General features: G+C 38.7%; 1 protein-coding gene across 1 annotated transcript; it reads right to left on the bottom strand.

Annotated features, from left to right (window-relative positions):
• Positions 1–1,373: 1,373 nt before the first annotated feature.
• NAPG (NSF attachment protein gamma) lies at positions 1,374–17,771 on the bottom strand. Its single transcript, XM_065398938.1, has 12 exons — positions 17,617–17,771; positions 15,879–15,946; positions 13,585–13,669; positions 12,612–12,629; positions 11,269–11,299; positions 9,427–9,536; positions 9,218–9,284; positions 8,650–8,720; positions 5,654–5,732; positions 4,712–4,791; positions 3,479–3,608; positions 1,374–2,334 (listed from the first exon to the last, which is right to left on the bottom strand). The coding sequence occupies exons 1-12, from the start codon at positions 17,670–17,672 to the stop codon at positions 2,185–2,187; spliced, it is 945 nt and encodes a 314-aa protein (XP_065255010.1). The 5' UTR covers positions 17,673–17,771; the 3' UTR covers positions 1,374–2,184.
• Between the last annotated feature and the right edge of the window lie 232 nt (positions 17,772–18,003).

Genomic DNA, 18,003 nt, shown 5'->3' with positions numbered 1-18,003 from the left:
TTATCACTGGGGTAGTTTAAACAAAAACTGCTGTACTTTTTGTCTTACTAACATATACAAGCACACTAATTTTCTTCACTTATGCATGTCACACTCCCCTTCCTCAGATATCCCAGGTTATGTGTAACAGGTAGCCTTAAATTCCCAGTGTAGTCAGTAAAGTTCTCCTCACACAAAAGTACATCAATGATATCCTACAAGAGCCCCTCTTCTAGAGCATAGTGTACATCCATGAGCAGTCAAGGAGTCAGAAGTTATTGAGTTCATTAGAGTAAGCTACTCCAAGAGTTACATTTATTAGTACTGTTCAAAGGACAAGTTGCACATCTTCAAAGCCCTCTCACCAGTCTTGACAGAAAAGCAAAACATTCACACTTGCCAAATTTTATCTTTGATATTTTATATAAGTCAAGGTGTGCAAGCAAACTTCCAATATCCATGTCCCTAGTATAATGTGACAATTAAAAAAAAAAAACACAACAACCCACACTTGGGGAAAGCTCAGCACTAAAAAAGGTATTTTCAAACAACTTCACATTTCAGATCCAAGCTTCAGTCCATTACTACACAATTTGGACACACAGAACCAGTTTTTAAAACATCTATCCTAGCATACAAACTAAGACTCATCAATGGGAGCTACTATCAACATTGTATGTCATACTAGCCTTGCCTGACCAATGTGGTACATATTCAAAGTTTGCACATTCTTTCACAACGTTCCTAAATCAGATATCAAAACTCAAAAGAGCTTTTTCACACTTGTACATTTAACAGAATTGTTTCAAGAATTCTCATAATTTCTGAAATAATTTGATGGCTTAACATGGTAGAAGCCACAGTATTAGCATTTATACCTTGCTTCTGGTCTAATGCTCACAGCAATTTAGGAGTCATGGTGCATCATGTACATCATGAATCCCCCCACGTCAGATTCTGGATGACTTCATCCTATAGCAGGCCTTCCTGGGTTCTTCTGTAGAAATTTCTGCAGAATTGAAGTCTATGGTCACCTGTTAGGCATGGACTAGTCAAAATGGAGCAGTCAAATTTAGTTTGATCCTGAAGAATATACACTAGATTCTTGTGATGATTTACACTTAAGTTCTTCAAATAACTTTGATGGGTTATTAATGGGAACTTTGGGCCAAAGCTACAAAATGCAAAACAGACCACTTACTGGCTACATTATGCTTTAAATAATTGTAGAAGAGTACTGCTGATTCCAAATTCAAATCAAACTCCTCAAATTTTTGAAGAACGGTGTTTTGAGATATTTCCAAAATGTTACCTTTCACTTAGATTTTTGCTGATTTATTTTTCTGCGGAGGCTTTATATTCGGCAAACAGTCTTTTTTTTTTTTTTTAATTGATTATGGTTGGCTCCTTTCTCCTTTGCAATATGTACATTACAAACAGCATCTCAATCTGCATGCAAATGTAACACCAAAGAGCTATTGAGAATATTGTTTCTTTAGATGAAAGATACCTATGGGAAAATAATGGGGCTATCTGAAGAAACTTGCAAGATGGCTTCATATCAGTTGTCTTAGTATTTTCCACACCCTTTTACACTCCTGGATAATGCTTATAAAAATAAGGCATTTAAAACAAATCCCTCTACAGGTTAAAAATGTTTTCAGAATAAATGGAATGGTTGACACCTAAGAGGCTTAAACTTGTGTAAAAATCTGATCTGGTAAAGAGTTAGTCTTCTTTATTCAGATATTCAATGTGCTAAAAACTACACCAAGATGAATAACCTTTAAAACTGCCAAAGTGGAAAGAAATCACAAACATGTTATAGGGAACCAGAAGAACCAGTCAAAATATTCTAGAATCCAATGATTTGAAACTAGTTGTTTCAATACTTCTCCCCAATCTGATTTAGTTTCTTTTAACCCATGTGCTTTTAGAGAAGAGACAATATTACTCAAATATTTCAATCAGAGGAAGGTAGTGCACTCAGGAAGTTCTTACCATGTACGGAATGGAATCCGGAAATGCTTCAACAAGTGGTGGGCTATCATGCTTTTTTGTAATAGTACCCAAAAGCTGTCAAGTCTATATTAGCATTCCAATATCATGATTGCAATGAAGCGCTGGTAATTCTGGTACCTTTGGATATGCTCAACATCCATAAACAGCAAGTCTGATATTATTTAACATTAAACATGTTTACAACTAGCATAGTCCACCAGAATATTCATCATCTTCCTCCTCAGCATGGGAGCCAACTGCAGCCGGTCCTCCTGCTTTGTCCTGTGCAGTAACTGGTGATTTCTTCTTAGTTCCCCCTCCTGGGACCGCCAAACTAAGAGCAAGCTTGGCATACTGACAACAACAACAAGATGACAGGTTTAGTGTCCACATTGTCATAGGGCCAAATCCTACTTGCCTTTCTCTAGAAAGAATCACACTGAATTAAATGGGACTACACGCCTAAGTAAGGTGAGCAGGGTTTGCCTCAGTCTATTGACTACACTCAAAATGCAACAATCCATTATTTTGTAACATTCTGTTCCAATAGCATAAAAAGAGACCTAATGCATGTACTATTCTCTCTGTGCTAAAGTGATTAAACATGTACTCTGATTTCTGCTCCTTTATAGAATAATCATTGCCGTGTTGCACAGTACAATTGACTAGAAGTTTAAGATAAGCGAGTCTCGTCAATGCAGTTTTTTAAATGTGCAGCACTGCATATTGTATCTATTCACCACCACATAAGTGGTCTTTTACAGAAGCTTTTTCAATCAAGATGGCATCATATTTTCAGATGTTAAAGTTATATTAGATGAAAATTAATAAATATTGTTAGAAAACCTACACTAGGATGATCAGAAGTTTCTATTACTGCCTTTCTGTCTTAAGTCTTCTTTCTACAATTTGCAAATATGCAGGGTTTTTTTTTTTTTTAAAATAGCAAGTATTTTCTTGAAAGGAAAAAAAGACATCTTTCTTTAAAATAGCAAATGGCCATGGTAACTCACTGTAAAATTACAGGACCACTCTTGAGAACTGAGCAGTGCTTGCAACTCCTCTTGATATCAATAAAAGTTGAAGGTGCTTAGCATCTCTCAGTGCCAGTCCATGGATTTCTAGCTAAAATGGACTTGCACGAATAGTACCGTATTTCTGAGCTGAAGCACTGACAGCAGAGTTTTCAGCCCATGTTGGGGACAGAAGGGAACTGAACTCAGATGCTATTCAAGAATATTCCAGCCAATTTTTCAGACAGACTTACGAATGCCATAAGAAGCTGTTCATTCATCTGACCCTTCCAGATAAGAGGGAAGCTCAGAGGAATGTGGAAATTTACAAGTGGTGAGCAGTAAAGTGGAAAATATGAGAAGCTGGAGGATGGGGAGAGCAAATCCAGGACAAACATACAACTCCAGTTTTTTCCTACCAAAACAGTTCTCTCTTTCTTACCAGGAAAAAGATTTATGAAAATCCATATGAAATGTTAACTTACATCATTGTCCATGTACTTGAAAAGTGGTGAGTTACAGACATCAGAAACCTGATCCTGGTCCTGGTTGTCATATCCTTCTAGAAGCTGTTCTAGTGCTGCACAATCTTCACTTCCATTGAATCCCGGTATACTAAAGGAAACAAAAGTTCATTTAAAACATTTAACTTGTCCACTCACAGCACTCAACTCTTTGTCTATGTTTACATGTCACTGATTAAGAGTAGAGGGACAGGCAGCTGTAAGGCTTGTGTTTATAAAATTTTATGGTATTGCTTAAATAAGTCTCAAAACCCAGGCTGAACAAAAATGTCTAATGGCGTGAAAATGTATTTTTGACTGTATGATCATCTAACCATGTAAATTATAAACAGATCTCATCAATTTTTTTAAAACGTTTAGTTGTCTGCTTGGGACTAGTTGTCTGCATGGTCCCAAATGATAGAAGTGCCTTAAATCTCATGAGTTTCTGTTAACTAGTCATAATATTTTTCTTTTACAGTGCATGTATGGAATCATAAGTGTTTGAGATTAGGCAGGGTAAAGACTTAATTTAAAATGGATCATTTTAACCTAACTCCAGATATCGTGCATTTTTTAAATTCTAGTCTTAAGATACCATTTTCTTGCCATTTTGTAACAAAATAAAAACAGTAAATTCAATTGGTGACAATCAAAAAGTCCTTTATCAGTACTGAACAGTTACAAGAGCTAGTTCTTCTCTGTTCAGTGTATGAAAGACAGATACTAAAATGAGGCACCACTTAAAATGAATAATTTTTTTTTTAGTGAAAGAATTCCAACAGCAACAACCCTGTATTGTTTATTCAGCTTTTATTAAAGCTAAGCAAACAGATAATCTGGGAAGAAGGAACAGAAAAGGGAAGAGTAGTGAACTGAACAAAATTCTAGCTGTTTAATTTTTACGCAAATAGTAAAGCAATATAAATATTTTCATTGTTTATTTTAAGGGTATGCATGTCTTGCTATTAAACCAATAGTGTATTAATAACTACAACTGACCATCTGAAAACAACAACAATATTTTTCAAATGATAGTCTTTCAAAAAAAAAACACTGCATTGTTGTACCATAAACCAAACCAACAGAGTACAGGCTTCAAACCTGTGGAAATATAGAATTGCCACATGGCTCTTTAATAAATATTGCTATGAATTAATTTTCAACATAACCAAAATTTAAGTTTGAAAACAATGAGGCAAATATATGCCTTACCTGTAACTTTCCCTGACACATCTTTCTGCAGCAACATAGTCATGTCTATGGAGATGAACTAAGACTTGAGCAATAGTTTTCTAAAATAAAAGAAATGACTGATCACTCTTTAGTAACCAAATGTAAGATATTTTACTTCTATTATGAATTCAATACCAAAAGTCCTGTAGCTTGCTCAGGATAGGTGTAAAAAGGACACTAGAACCAATGAGGCAGTCAACTGGTCTACACTGTTCCTGGCTCCACATTCCCAAATGAAAAAAAGTGATGGGCTCTGAAAATATTGATCTACACCAGCTGTGGATCTGTCCCATCTTTTTTAAAAGTAGTGTAGAGGAAGAGATCAAAGTGGACCAATTCTGTTGTAACCTTAGATTATCTGAACCTAGGTTTACAAATTTAGAACTGAAAGACAAAATTATTCTAACAAGAATTTTGAAACCACAAACCAATTTTTTGCTTATGTTAAGCATATCTCGTCAGAAAATCCTATCATTTGTCCAAAAAGTTAACGCATTCAAAATATCTAGCCCCACTTCCTGCCATCAACACACATTTAGAAAATAAATGAACATGTCTCCCATCCCACAAAAATTAAATAATTCTTTGGGCTAACTGTATTTGCAGGTTCACCTACACAAATATTTTATCTTTTAGCATTTTCAATACAATTATCAGAAAGCTCTAAAAAACATTCTGATTATCTGTGACAGCTATGTTCAGCATTTTCAAGACTATTATACTGACACAAGACAGTTAAGGGGGTGGGTGAAAGGAGGGGATAGCCATCCAGGAGGTGCTCATCCAGTAAGAAGTTTATCCTGGACTGCAAGGCATACAATGCCATTCAGTTAGAGGTGCCGCAGACCCACAGGCCAATCAATTTCCCTTTGCGCATTTCTATTTTATAAACAGGAAAAAAACATTCACTCAGGTCTTTACCTTATAACATGTTGGATAATTTTCAACTTCTTTATAAATACTTTTTTCCTTCTGAATAGACAACGCAGCCTCATCTAATCTAGAAACAAGAACAAACACAGAAGGAAGTGAGAGAAACCAGTGTAAAGAAACCAGTGATTAGAGCCTTATGATGTGCATATTTTAATGTTTGTAGGTGGGAAAAAAGGCACAGAAGCTGTAAAGATATTTCAGTAGTCCACATGAAGCCTATTTAAAAAAAAAAGAGTTCATATTTGCGTCTTCTAATCATTTTTTTCCCTCCACACTGAAAAAAAGCCACCATTTTTGTTTAAATCCACTGGCATTAAGAATCAAAGTAATCTAAACACTAAACCATCAAGTCTTAAAGTTTTCATTTGGTCTTCAATCTTGAGGGCATCACTGTAACATTGCAAAGGTTTAAAAAAAAAAAAATACATCTTTCAGAAATCCTGTTATTTTTGAGTTGCCAGGTAAAATACTAAAGTGAAATCCAGAAATCAGTGCTTCAGTGTGAAAGCAATCAATGCCACATGCCAGTAAAGTTTAGTTTTATGTTAATCAGAGCATCAATAAATGTATGTACTATACTTTTCTAGCATTTCTGTCCCTGTCATTGCCAGGTCCCAGACCTATGTGAAAACAAAAGCCGTAATCTTTGAAGTCAACCCAACTCATTCAAGGAAGTCACAATCCAGTGCACATTATTTTTTTAAATAAAAACACTCATGGTGATGAATTGTGGGTATCCAAAACTGCATAAAAGCAGACAGGGCTCAGTCCTGTAAAGAGCTGAGCTCTGGTCTAATCTGGCGTTTACATTCTTGCTGGATTCCACCAGGATGTTCAGCACTCTATAGCTGTAAATCCAAATAATGCAAAATAGAAAGGAAATGGAATATTTACTTGCAAATATCTTGGTGATCAGTTAGGTTGAGCAAGGATCATTTCAGGCAGTGGAAGTGCACAGAGAGCTAATATTTCCAACCAAGCAGTTGTACATGCACATACTGTTGAAATATAGCAACTATTTTACAAGTCACAACATTACATTACAGCTTTTGGACAGGAAGTAAACACTGTATCCAACTGAAACTTCAGAGTAAATTTAGGTAGGAAGTACATCAAGGCTAATGACCCGAGAGTTCACACTGGATATTTGAGGACAGATGTGGTGAGGATTTTCATGATACATCTCATCCAAAAGGTTACACCTTTAGCAGCACAGTATCAGCATCAAGCTGGAGCACTGGTTTGGCACTGGAAGGGACAAATGTCAGCTACTGAAACATCATCTGAGAATGTTTGGCACTACTCTGATTGATTATTATTTTTTTAAATAAGACTCTCCCCACATACCTACAGTATAGATTTTAAACCACACATACACGCTTATCATAATCTATATATAAAATTAATGAAACTCAAACTTTAGCGGGACTGTCCAAGTTCTCCATCCTTTTTATGCCTGAGGAATATATTTGCAATGTGAACACAAATGTTTTTAATAAAAGGACAAGAGTGGGTCTTTTCAGACAAAACAGTAGGTGATTTCAGGTTGCAAAAAACAACAATAATCCTGCCTAATACCCTGAAGAGGCATTTTTAAAGTTTTGCATACATTTAAAATTTATCAAAGTACTTGCTAGTGTTTTGTAACATGGATGTAAAAAACATGCCATTTAAGAGAACGTAGGAACTCCACCTTCATGGTCTACTATTTTACATTTTTAAGCATAAAAGAATTGTTTGGTTTTGGAAAAGGCATGTAATCAAGAAGCACAGGATTTAAAATTTCATTAGCCACTCTATTAGAGGTTCAGATTACATTTGTCAGCTATAAATCACTAACTTCATACTCGAATTAATCAAGCTATTTTGGATGCAAGTTACTATAACTCAATGTATTAAGGACTTCACATGGCAGCTAAGTGATTCAATATATCTCACAATTCTTGGCAGTCATAATTCATTTCCCTACCGAAGTTTTTTTTTCGCTGAAACTCACAAAACAATCAAAGAATATTGATATTTTAGACTACTACTCTTCTGACATCCACAGAAGTACAGTAGGACCTCCCTGATCTGCTCACACAAATTATGTCTAAATCTGCTAATGTGATTGATGATGAAAACAACAAAAATATGCTTCATAACTTATTTCCACTTGAATTATATTCAAGTTACATGATGTTCCAAACCCCAAGTGACATCAGATACAACATGGCCTCTATAAATCAGTATGACAATCAAGCTAGCCTCAAAAACATTAATATACACATCTCACCTGACAGTCCTTCCACTCCTGTAATATAAGGGTTTTCCTTGTTTCCTTTTAGATTACCATTGTTGCTCGCAATTACAGCACACACTCAAGGCTTGACAAAATTTAATTAGGAACACAGACTCAAAGACAGCCTTATAGTGAGCTATAGGTTGTAGTTATGTATGTTTATGCTAAATCATGGTAAAATTTGGTACTACTAACCAATAGTATTAGAAAAACAGGTGAACCTGAGGATTCAAAGTCAAACTCTTCACCCTTGATTCAGAATCAGACACCTGCATATGGGTTGCTTTGGTTGGGTAAGTCACTTAATTCCCCTACTTTAGATTCCCTCATGTGTAAATTGGGTAGAATATTAAGTGCTCACTACCCAATGTTGTGGGGAATAATTCACATTGATGAAGAACTGTAGAGATGAAGCACACCAGGTTCTCAGTAATTCATAAATCTTCTTCACTGAATTATTAGGAGGAACATTTTATAGCACCAAAAAACAAAACAAGAAAAATCACAGATGAGTTTTTCAGCACTCAGGGATAGCCAGCAGAAACTTAAACCGGATCTTAGTCTTGACAGGCATCAGCATAATCTTCTGTTTCCAGATAGTGACTTTTGAAGAGGCAGTACGTAGATTCAGTGAAACTCAGCAGTAAAGATTTCAATTATATTTAGAGGAAAACTTAGGTTTTCAGAATATAAGAAGTTATACCTTCGTCCTCTGACTAAAAGTCTTGAGGCTTTCCCTAGTAATTCTACAGCCTGCCGTAAACGTTCTTCATTCTAAAGGAGCAGAACAAAAACAAAAGGTTTTATACCTTTGTGGCTTTAATTCTATGCAACTTCTCTTTTTGTTTTACATGAAATACAAACATAAGGCATGAGCTCAGGTCAATGTGGGGTTCTCCCATGGCCTTAGTACTTTTAGTCAGCAGAGCTCCCTCCCTCTGGACTGCCCAAGAAGTGGGAGGAAGCTGAATAGGAGATTAATTCAGATCCTATACAGTGGGGGATGGAGTATTGGTAGGGACTCTGACCCTGCACCTTTACATTAAATATCCCAATAGGATCTGCGTGACTTCCTGTGCAACATTATTCACCCACTGCTGTGATAGAGAACAAGATAAAGCTCAAAACTCAACCTCACCTTACAGCTATCTGTGTGCAGAGTTATTTTAGGCTGACTGACTGACCTTGAACACTTCTTCCTTCTACTCAATCTTTATTTCCTTGCCAATCTTTATTTCCTTTGTTGTTCAAATTAAAATGGTAGTACTTACTTCGAACACTGACGCTGTCTGCTGATAGAGTTGTACAGCCTTTTCTGGGTTCATACTTTCTATTAGCCTGAAATAAATACAAGCCAGCGTTATTATTCTTCAGCTCAAATAGTAAAGTTTTCTCCCAGTACAGGATTCAAACAACAGTCTGTAAAAAGAAGGCACCAATGTTTTGTGATTTGTCCTAGCTACCAATGCTGCAGGCTTACTTTCCAGCCCGTTCCAGTGCAATAGCTGCTGTGTCAGGTGTTCCATTCTCCAGGTACATCATACTGGCCTTCTCAATCAGCTGAACTGCTTCAGGAAGTTTTTGCATCTCCTGTAAGAAAAAGTTGGAAGAAGAACAGTGTCAGGAACTATGCTAATATATAACAGACCAAATGAAAATATTCTGTATTGCATAGTGTTACATTTGTAGAGTTCAGCTCCCAGCAAAGTAAACTACAACATCCACAATACAAACAAGCATACAAGAAACCCAGCCTACTTTCCCCTCCATCTGTCTATAATAAATCAGAAAAGTTGGCTGATTTTGTTCTTTGGATTAGCCACATGATGAAATATCTAAATGAATACTCACACAGTGCAGCTACAAAACCAGAGCAGCCAGTCTTGTTTCCCTTTGTAACGTTTCAATTTTGGAATAAATAAATCAGTTCCCTGGTAGCCCAACTTTACAATTTGTTTAGAGGGCACATCATCAGAAGTGGACATATATACAGACTTTTTGGAGTACTTGATTTGAACCCTGAAATAATGATTCTCTGAAAGTCTGTTTAACTGATCAACATCTGGATTACAAGTTCACTTTGAGTTCCCTAAAAACTGGCTTATGGTGGTTAATTAGCTTATTTTACTATACACTGATTTTCTATCCCCTAAATGATGTTTTCAACTATTGGTTAAACCCATTCAAGAAACTGCACAGCTATCAAGTCATTATTGCATGCAAAAATCACTAACAGGATTCTGGCAAATGTGATTAGAAAACTAATTCCTGTTGACTACAAGATTTATGTTGAGCTAAAGCAGAAGGGCTAAGGTATGGGAGCTGTCACCAAGAACTACAATATGTCAGCTTACTGAAGGATCAGGAGGTATATAATGGTGGTCTGTTAACAATGCCTTAGTATGTTAAAAATACCATTCACAGTGCTTGCGTTGAAACTATAGGATATTCCACTCATCAGCACCAAGACTCGTTTGATGAAAACAACGAGGAAATCCTAGCATTAATTCAACAGAAAAGAACTGCATTCTGGCACTGGCAAAATGATTCCTCTAACCAATGAAAACATGAGGCTTATCACCTGCTCAAGGCAGCAGTCCAAAGGAGGCTACGTGACATCAAAAATAAGTGGTGGCAAGAGAAGGCCTCTGAGATCCAGAGTTTCATAGACCAAGATGACATGAGAAGCTTCTTTCAAGCAACAAAAGCTATATATGGGCCAAGCTCCAAAGGCCCAACCCCCTTACGTTCACAGATTGGCTCCACCCTCCTCAAGGACAATGCGGCCATTAAACAACGCTGGAAGGAGCCCTTGGAGAGCCTACTAAACCATGAATCCACGGTCTCTGAATCGAGTCTATTCCACAACGCTCAGCAATGGCACACCTTGCTGATCCCCCGTCTTTTGAGAAAGTCCGGTGTGCCATCACCTAGACAAAAAAAAATAATCACAAGGCACTAGGCCCAGACAGCATCCTGCCCCTTTGAGGGTGTCTCCCCGGTAAGTGACAACAGGACACAATATTATTTACTTGAACTAAAAAATAAGCTGCTACTATGAAGTACATTTCTCTTTTCTTAATACATACATACCAAACTCAACCTCCCCCTTCCCGATTTTGATTTATCAAGTTTCAACCAGGAAAGAAGGTTGCATCATTTAAAATTCTTGGGGGGAAAAAATAAATGTCAACACTGGAAGTGCTAGCACCACTTTAACACTAATGCTGCAAGCTGAAAATTGCATATATTTTAAAATACAACTGTCCACAGGAGACTTCTTATTGTTTTAAAACAAACACATAAAGTGACCAGTAAATACCTTTAACATCATGCCAGCTTGTTCATAAGCTCTGCAAAGAGAAAAGAAATTAGGTTTACTTACAGTGTTATTTCAGTGAGTTGAAGTGACAGGTCTTGCTATGTAGCAAGAGTTACTATACATCAGCTAATGGTGAATCATAACGATGCATACATTTCAAACATTTGACATGGCTTTTATTTAAAAAGACAGTTTCTCACTTGTGCGCTAGTGATAGATATTGCAACCTCGTGCTGTATCTTTGGGGACCACTTTATTACGTTCATGAATAGTTTATGTATGATTGTATTCAACTCCATGGAGGAGCAGCTGTGGTAACACGTCAGGAACTAAAAACAGTGGACAATGATTAAGGACAGTCACTAATTCTGTAAGCAACTCTAAAGACATACCACCCCCAGTGGTAGTTTGCATATACTGTTTCAAACTGGGTTTTCCAGACACTGAGAAACAAAGAAAGAACTTTGATATAAATAGCTGTGTTTGTATCAGGACCTTCTTGTGATCTAGCAAACAGACACGCTTTTATCCAATGGGGCTCCAATCCTGCTGAAGGGTTGGAAGAATGATGGCCTACCAGAGCCTGGAGTGGACCACAAATTGGGGATAAAGATGCAGTAATCCTGAGACCGTAACAGTGTTGTCTTCTATGGATAAAGTGCTTTTGACCATACTTGGAGCACTGAAAAAGCAGTGTTTCCCAGCCCAGACCAAAGATACCTTCCTGCTTCTATAACATGTACTGTGTGTGGCAAATTTTACACCAGTGCTTCAAATTAATCACACAATCTTTTCACTATTTGCCATGAGTTGGAGGAATGGGAGGGTAGGAAATGTCTGATTGTGTTTCCACTACACAGACTAGACCACAGTGGCACAAAAGACATTTTTAAAAAACACACTACTAATAGAATTAAGAACAGCTAATATTATACGGCACCATTCTGGTGATTAGAGACATTGAAGAAATTTCAAGTGTGTGAAGAGAAATCAAATTATTTATTACCTTAATCATACATGCAGTAAGCAAAAACTCAAATGAAATAAGCAGATCCTGAGTAATATCCTATTGATGATCAATCAAGAGATATTGGAACTAATCCTGAGAAGTGATAAAAAGTCATAATTTCCATTTACTTCAATGGGATTTGAAGAGTCTCAAAAGCTTTCCAGGATGAAGCCACTAATAAGTCTAATCATGAACCAGTGAAAATAATGGAAACTTTGCCATTTATTTAAATGAAAGCAGACTTAGCCCCAAATGTATGCATCTTTTAAATAGTCTTTAGATACACATAGTATGCTGGGAAATGCATCAAATTAACTGAGGAATTTAAACTTACTTGGCAGCATGGAAGAGACTGGATGTAACAGAGCCAAAGTTAAGGATACAAGCCATAAAAATCTGACAGGTAATTATGTATCAAAAATAATTTATTGGAGGATTAAGCAAACTGAATTTTTATCTAAATACTAGTTCCAAAGATAACATTTATACAGAGGCAAAACTATTCTGATAAGTGCGCATGCTAGTTTTTGTTTGTTTGTTTTGTTTTAAATAAACCTACGGGCGAAATAAAATTCAATATGCCCAACTATGAAAGAGCTGACAAAACTAGATTACATACATTTATTTAAAGAGTTTTGGTTAGTACATTGTGTTAGATAGCGTAATGTTAGCTAATCTTTTAGCAGTATGTTTAATGTGTAGCATCCATTTCTAGGCACTGCATGGCAAAAAACATACAAATTATTAACTAAAAAAAATTAGCACACATATTCCCTAAGGGAGATTTCTTCAACTTAAAAGCCATGTTACAAACTAAAAAGAGGAGATCCCATCTAAGTTATCTACTTGCAGCAAAAAAAACCAAACACCACAAACAAAAAAACCCCTCAAAAAGTAAAAATGTCACGGAAATCTAAGGACTAAATCCAGCAACAGAAAACAAACACTAGAATCTGTTAATATGATTGTTATTCAAATAAATAAATAAAAAATAATATGTGCTGAGTGGTACCTGGGCACCCCAATCATAGATCAGGGCCCCCCTGTGCTAGTGACTGGCCAAACAAAATAAGACGACGGTTCCTGCTCCGTAGGGCTTCTTATTTTTCATTCACCAGATTGTTATCTTGGGGGCTTGAATTCTTTCTTTAAAATGAATTTTGGAAGTTGGCTAAGAAACCTTTTAATATTTAGTCTGCGTTTGTCTCTTACATCTTTCCACACCACCCCCTCCCTTAGTCCAGTTCTGATTGCTAAACAGTTATTCAATTCCTTAAATACTGAACTAACCATCACTGAAAAGATACGCTCTATTATTTGCATGTGCTTCAGCTTCCCTCAAATAGGCGTCCTTTGCCTGGTCAAACTGTTTGGCATTCTTAAAAGCAACACCTACAAAGAAGAAGAATTAAAGAAAACAAAGTGTTTATGTTTTGCCATTTTCCTTCTTTCATCTATTGTTCAAGACACACAAGGTCAGATTTTTAAAAGGTATTTAGCCACCTAAAAATGAAGATGGGCATGCAGTGGGATTTTCAAATGGGAGGTGGCTGCCTAGACCCCTTTGAAAATCCCACTAGGCGCCTATCTGCATCTTTTGGCCCCTATATCTTTAAAAATCTGCACCATAATGAAAGTATTTAATTACATTATCAATGTATTATACTTTATATCAAGGCTCATAAGAATCATTCTTAAATTATTAGTACTTTCTGCCTCTATATAATGTAGGCTAATTGGATTTTCACTATAGTCAGCCCCTCTTCTCAGCTGAATACCTGCACTTCAGTATCCTTTCCATTCACTAACCAGAAACGATGCCAAATAAGTTTAAGGTTCTAAAACATTAGAAGTGATGTCTCACTGCAGTTTCCCTTCTAAATCAAGATCCCCATCAACAACAAAGTGCACCTGCAGTAAATACCAGCCTTCATAATTAGTTCTGGGCACATTACAATATAAAGAAACCTAACTAACCAGCTAATGTGTACTTATTTAATCAGGATTTTAAAAATTAGAGCAGACTCAGCTCAACTCCACAACTGGGGAGCGCACGCACACACCCACACACATCCTTTTTTCCCCCCAGCTGCTATTGATGACCAAACAAAACCAAGAATTTAATATCTAAGTGAGTGACTGGGAATATAAAGTGTAATAGGCCAGAAAGATATGCTGCAGATGCTATTAGTGGATGAAATAGATTTTGGAAGGAGGATAGCGTGATTAGACAAAAATTAATCGAACAGAATTGGGCTGCTACATTTTATATTAGTGTGACACTTTCTGGAATACATGCAAATAGGGAGCAGAAATCCTCAAGACTTAAGATGTCAAAAACATTCAGTAGAATTTCTGCTCAGAATCTTACTGAAAAAGAGTCTCAATACTGAAAGATTTAAATTCAACAAAATAAAACTCAAGACAGAACACTGAGATAGTTGTCAAAAATAAATCTGAAGCATGAGCGAGCCCCAAAATTTGTTTATTTGAAGATGGTGTTATAAGACCACTGACAAGAGTTCCCAGAGAGCTCAAGGGAAGGGAAGTGGGAGTGGGGGGGAAAAAGCGAGAGAGAAGGAGAAATGGTGCAAAAAGAGATTTAATTTTACAAAGTTCAGTGGTATCCAAGACAGCAATCAGGCAAAACCAGGATGGCACTGCAATACGAAGGCCAAGACAGATTTCAATATCACCTGCATACCAATGGAAAGTTACACCATATAAACACAACTGGATTCTAAGAGCACCATCTGTGTCCAAGGGTTCCAAAAGATTTTTAAGAAATGGAGCAGGGTATGTCAGAGAGCCAGCAGCAAAGCATTAACCTTGAGGAATCGGATAGCTTTCTCCCCTTATCCTCATCAACCTCAACTGAGCAGGAAGAGAGAGAGAGAGAGAGAGAGGAATATTTGCCCTTTAAATAGTATGCACCTTCAAAGTATCCAATAGACAAACTTTGCATACGAACTTTCTCTCTCTGTCAAGTCTGTCAAATAAATTAGTATTGAACATATTATAAAGAGGACAAAAATGAATAAAGTCAAGGTCACTTCTGCAAAGATTTCCACTATTTGTCTCTATACAGCATTAGGAGTTTCCCTTCCTCACTCAAAGTCCAATTCTTTTGCCACTCCTGGCATGGAGCTCCCACTGAAGACAACAGGGATTCCCATGCAGAGTGGACATGAGCGTGCGCATGCGCGCACACACAAATCAAGCCCCTATTTACAAAAAAAAAAAAGGAGTCCAACTATGCCTCACAATAAAAGTTTTTCAATTTTATTCAAAAGTCTGTTTAACTCTGTGTTCAACCATATTTGCAAGTAAGATATTTAAAATTGTAATTTGCACTGAGATTCAGTTTACATGTTATGAGTGCTAATAATTTCAAATAAATATTTAAAACACAAGTACAATTTGAAATGTATTTCATAGTAAATTAGAAAGATTTGGTTCTTTATTTTATTCCCCGCCCTCACAACCATCTACAGATTTACAGACAATGTTTTAAAATGACAACATCTAAAATATGATTTAAGATTAAATTACCGGATTATTTAAACCTATAAAACGCATTCCCATATATAGTCATACATACCTGCCTTTCCATATTCAGTAGCTGCACTATCATAATCTGGTTTCCACTTTAAGAATCCAGTTTTCAGGCTGAAATGCAAAATCAAAAGCCCATCAATAATGAATAAATGGTTGAAACAAGAACCTGTTCTTCCTGCTCTCAACATATATGGTTTTGTGCTTCTGTTGTTTTAAGAAGTGGCAATGCAGGAGGAAGAGGGGGCAGGCCCGCAAGGGGCCACTGCCTCCCATCCCCTTTGAGACTTCACTAGAAGCCATCCTCACCCATCCATGTGAGATACAGAGAAATGGCAGAGAACTGCCAGATACTATGGGTTGATAAGTAAGGAACAACAATTTGGGCCCCACTGCTCCATCCGGATCAGACCAGGAACAGATGTTTAGACAATTTTGGACATTCTGTAATTTCTCCCTCTCTTTTCAGGATAAGCCTCAAATTATTTCTGTTGAGTGGGGAGTTTGGAAGGAAAGCACTTGTATTTAGCAATAGTGGAAAAAATTGTTTCAGGATGGAGGTTTTGGAATTAAAAGTTAACTATCACGTATTGTACTTCTAACAGTTTATATTGTCTGTCTACAGCAGTGGTTTTTAACCCTTTTTCATTTGTGGACCCCTACAAAGTTTTGAATGGAGGTGCAGAGCCCTTTGGAAATCTTAGGCACAGTCTGCAGACCCCCAGAGACCACAGGTTGAAAACCACTGGTCTACAGTGTTTGTCTCTCTTGGCTACTTAAATCACAACCTCTTTGGAACAATGATTACATCTAGTGCATTTATACTGTTCTCAACACAACAGTATCAATCTTGCTTGGTAGCCTTCTAGTGCCATCATCCTATATATAAACAAACAGCTATATGTAAATGATTTGCTTTCAAAATAAGTTTGCTGTGAGCACAGCTTCACTGAAACTGCTTGAACAAAAGCCAGGCACAAGTTTCCCACCTCATCTCTTTTCAGTTTTTATTTCTGATGCATTTCTCCTTCATCTTTGTTCTCCCATTCACCTGCCTCGGCTTCCCTTTTCTCTCCATCAGCCTCCTAGTGTCTGTCTCAAACTCTTGGGGAGTGGAAGAGGCTTCCCCTAGTGTGAGCAGTCATTCCAGCGGAGGGGCCTGTCACTGCCCCCATCTAGAGTTAGGGGGACTCTGAGAGCTCAGGGCCCCGCTATCCACACAAGGTATTTCTGTGACCACACTCCCCACGGTTAATGGGGTTGTTCTCACAGCACCCTGTGTTACAGGTGGGGAGCTAAGGCAGAGACAAGCGACTTGCCCACGGTCACACTGGGAGTTTGTGGTGGAGGAGCAGGGCCCATGAGCCCCAGGCTAGTGCCCCCGCACCCTTCCTGGTGGCCACCCCACCCGCTGCCAGGCTCCCGGGGGCCTCCAGCCCTCCTCACGTTGGAACCCCCCAGGCCCTCTAACCGCCCCTCCCCCCGCGGCTCCCGGCCCGCGCACGGCACTCTGGGAGCTGTAGTTCTCCCGGCGGGGGAAAGCGCGCTGGGCTGAGCTCCCAAGGCGCCCGGGAGGTTGGGGCCGATGACAGCCCGGAGCCACGGGGAACCCGGCGGAAGCGGCTGCTCGGCGAACGCCCGGGGCCTGGAACCCCGCCCGTCCCCCTCCTCGACCCTCTCCCAGGAGCGAGCGGCGCAGCCACTCTCCAGCCCGGACCCAGCCCGTCCCGCGGCCTCCTCGGGACCCTGGGCAGAGACAGCCCGGCCTCCCGCGCCGCGCTCACTATTTCTCCGCCTTGGCGACGTGCTCAAGCGCCTCGTTGATCTTCTGCGCCGCCATCTCGCTGGACCGGACCCGTCTGTACCTGCCAGGAACCGCCGCCGCTGCGCTTCGCCTGCGTCAGGAAAGGAGGGACAGGCTACGGAAAGCCGTAAGGGCTCATCAGCATACGTAGGGGGGCGGGGCCTGATGCTACACGCCAGCGCGCCTGCGCGGGTAGGGGACGGAGTCGATAAGGGGGCGTGGTTACTGGTTTTTTGAGGCGGCGGACGCCCGGCAGCGGCACCGGGGGAGGACAGCAGGAGATAGCGTTGCGCGCGCAGACCCGGCACACAGGCGTGAGGGCGCGCGGCCCACGTGCTGCAGCCGGGGCCCTGCGAGGCTGTGTAGA

This window comes from Emys orbicularis, chromosome 2 (genome assembly GCF_028017835.1).
Source record: "Emys orbicularis isolate rEmyOrb1 chromosome 2, rEmyOrb1.hap1, whole genome shotgun sequence".
Lineage (NCBI taxonomy): Eukaryota > Metazoa > Chordata > Testudines > Emydidae > Emys > Emys orbicularis.
Note: the sequence above shows the minus strand (reverse complement) of the source record. Positions and strands in the feature narration are given on the sequence as shown.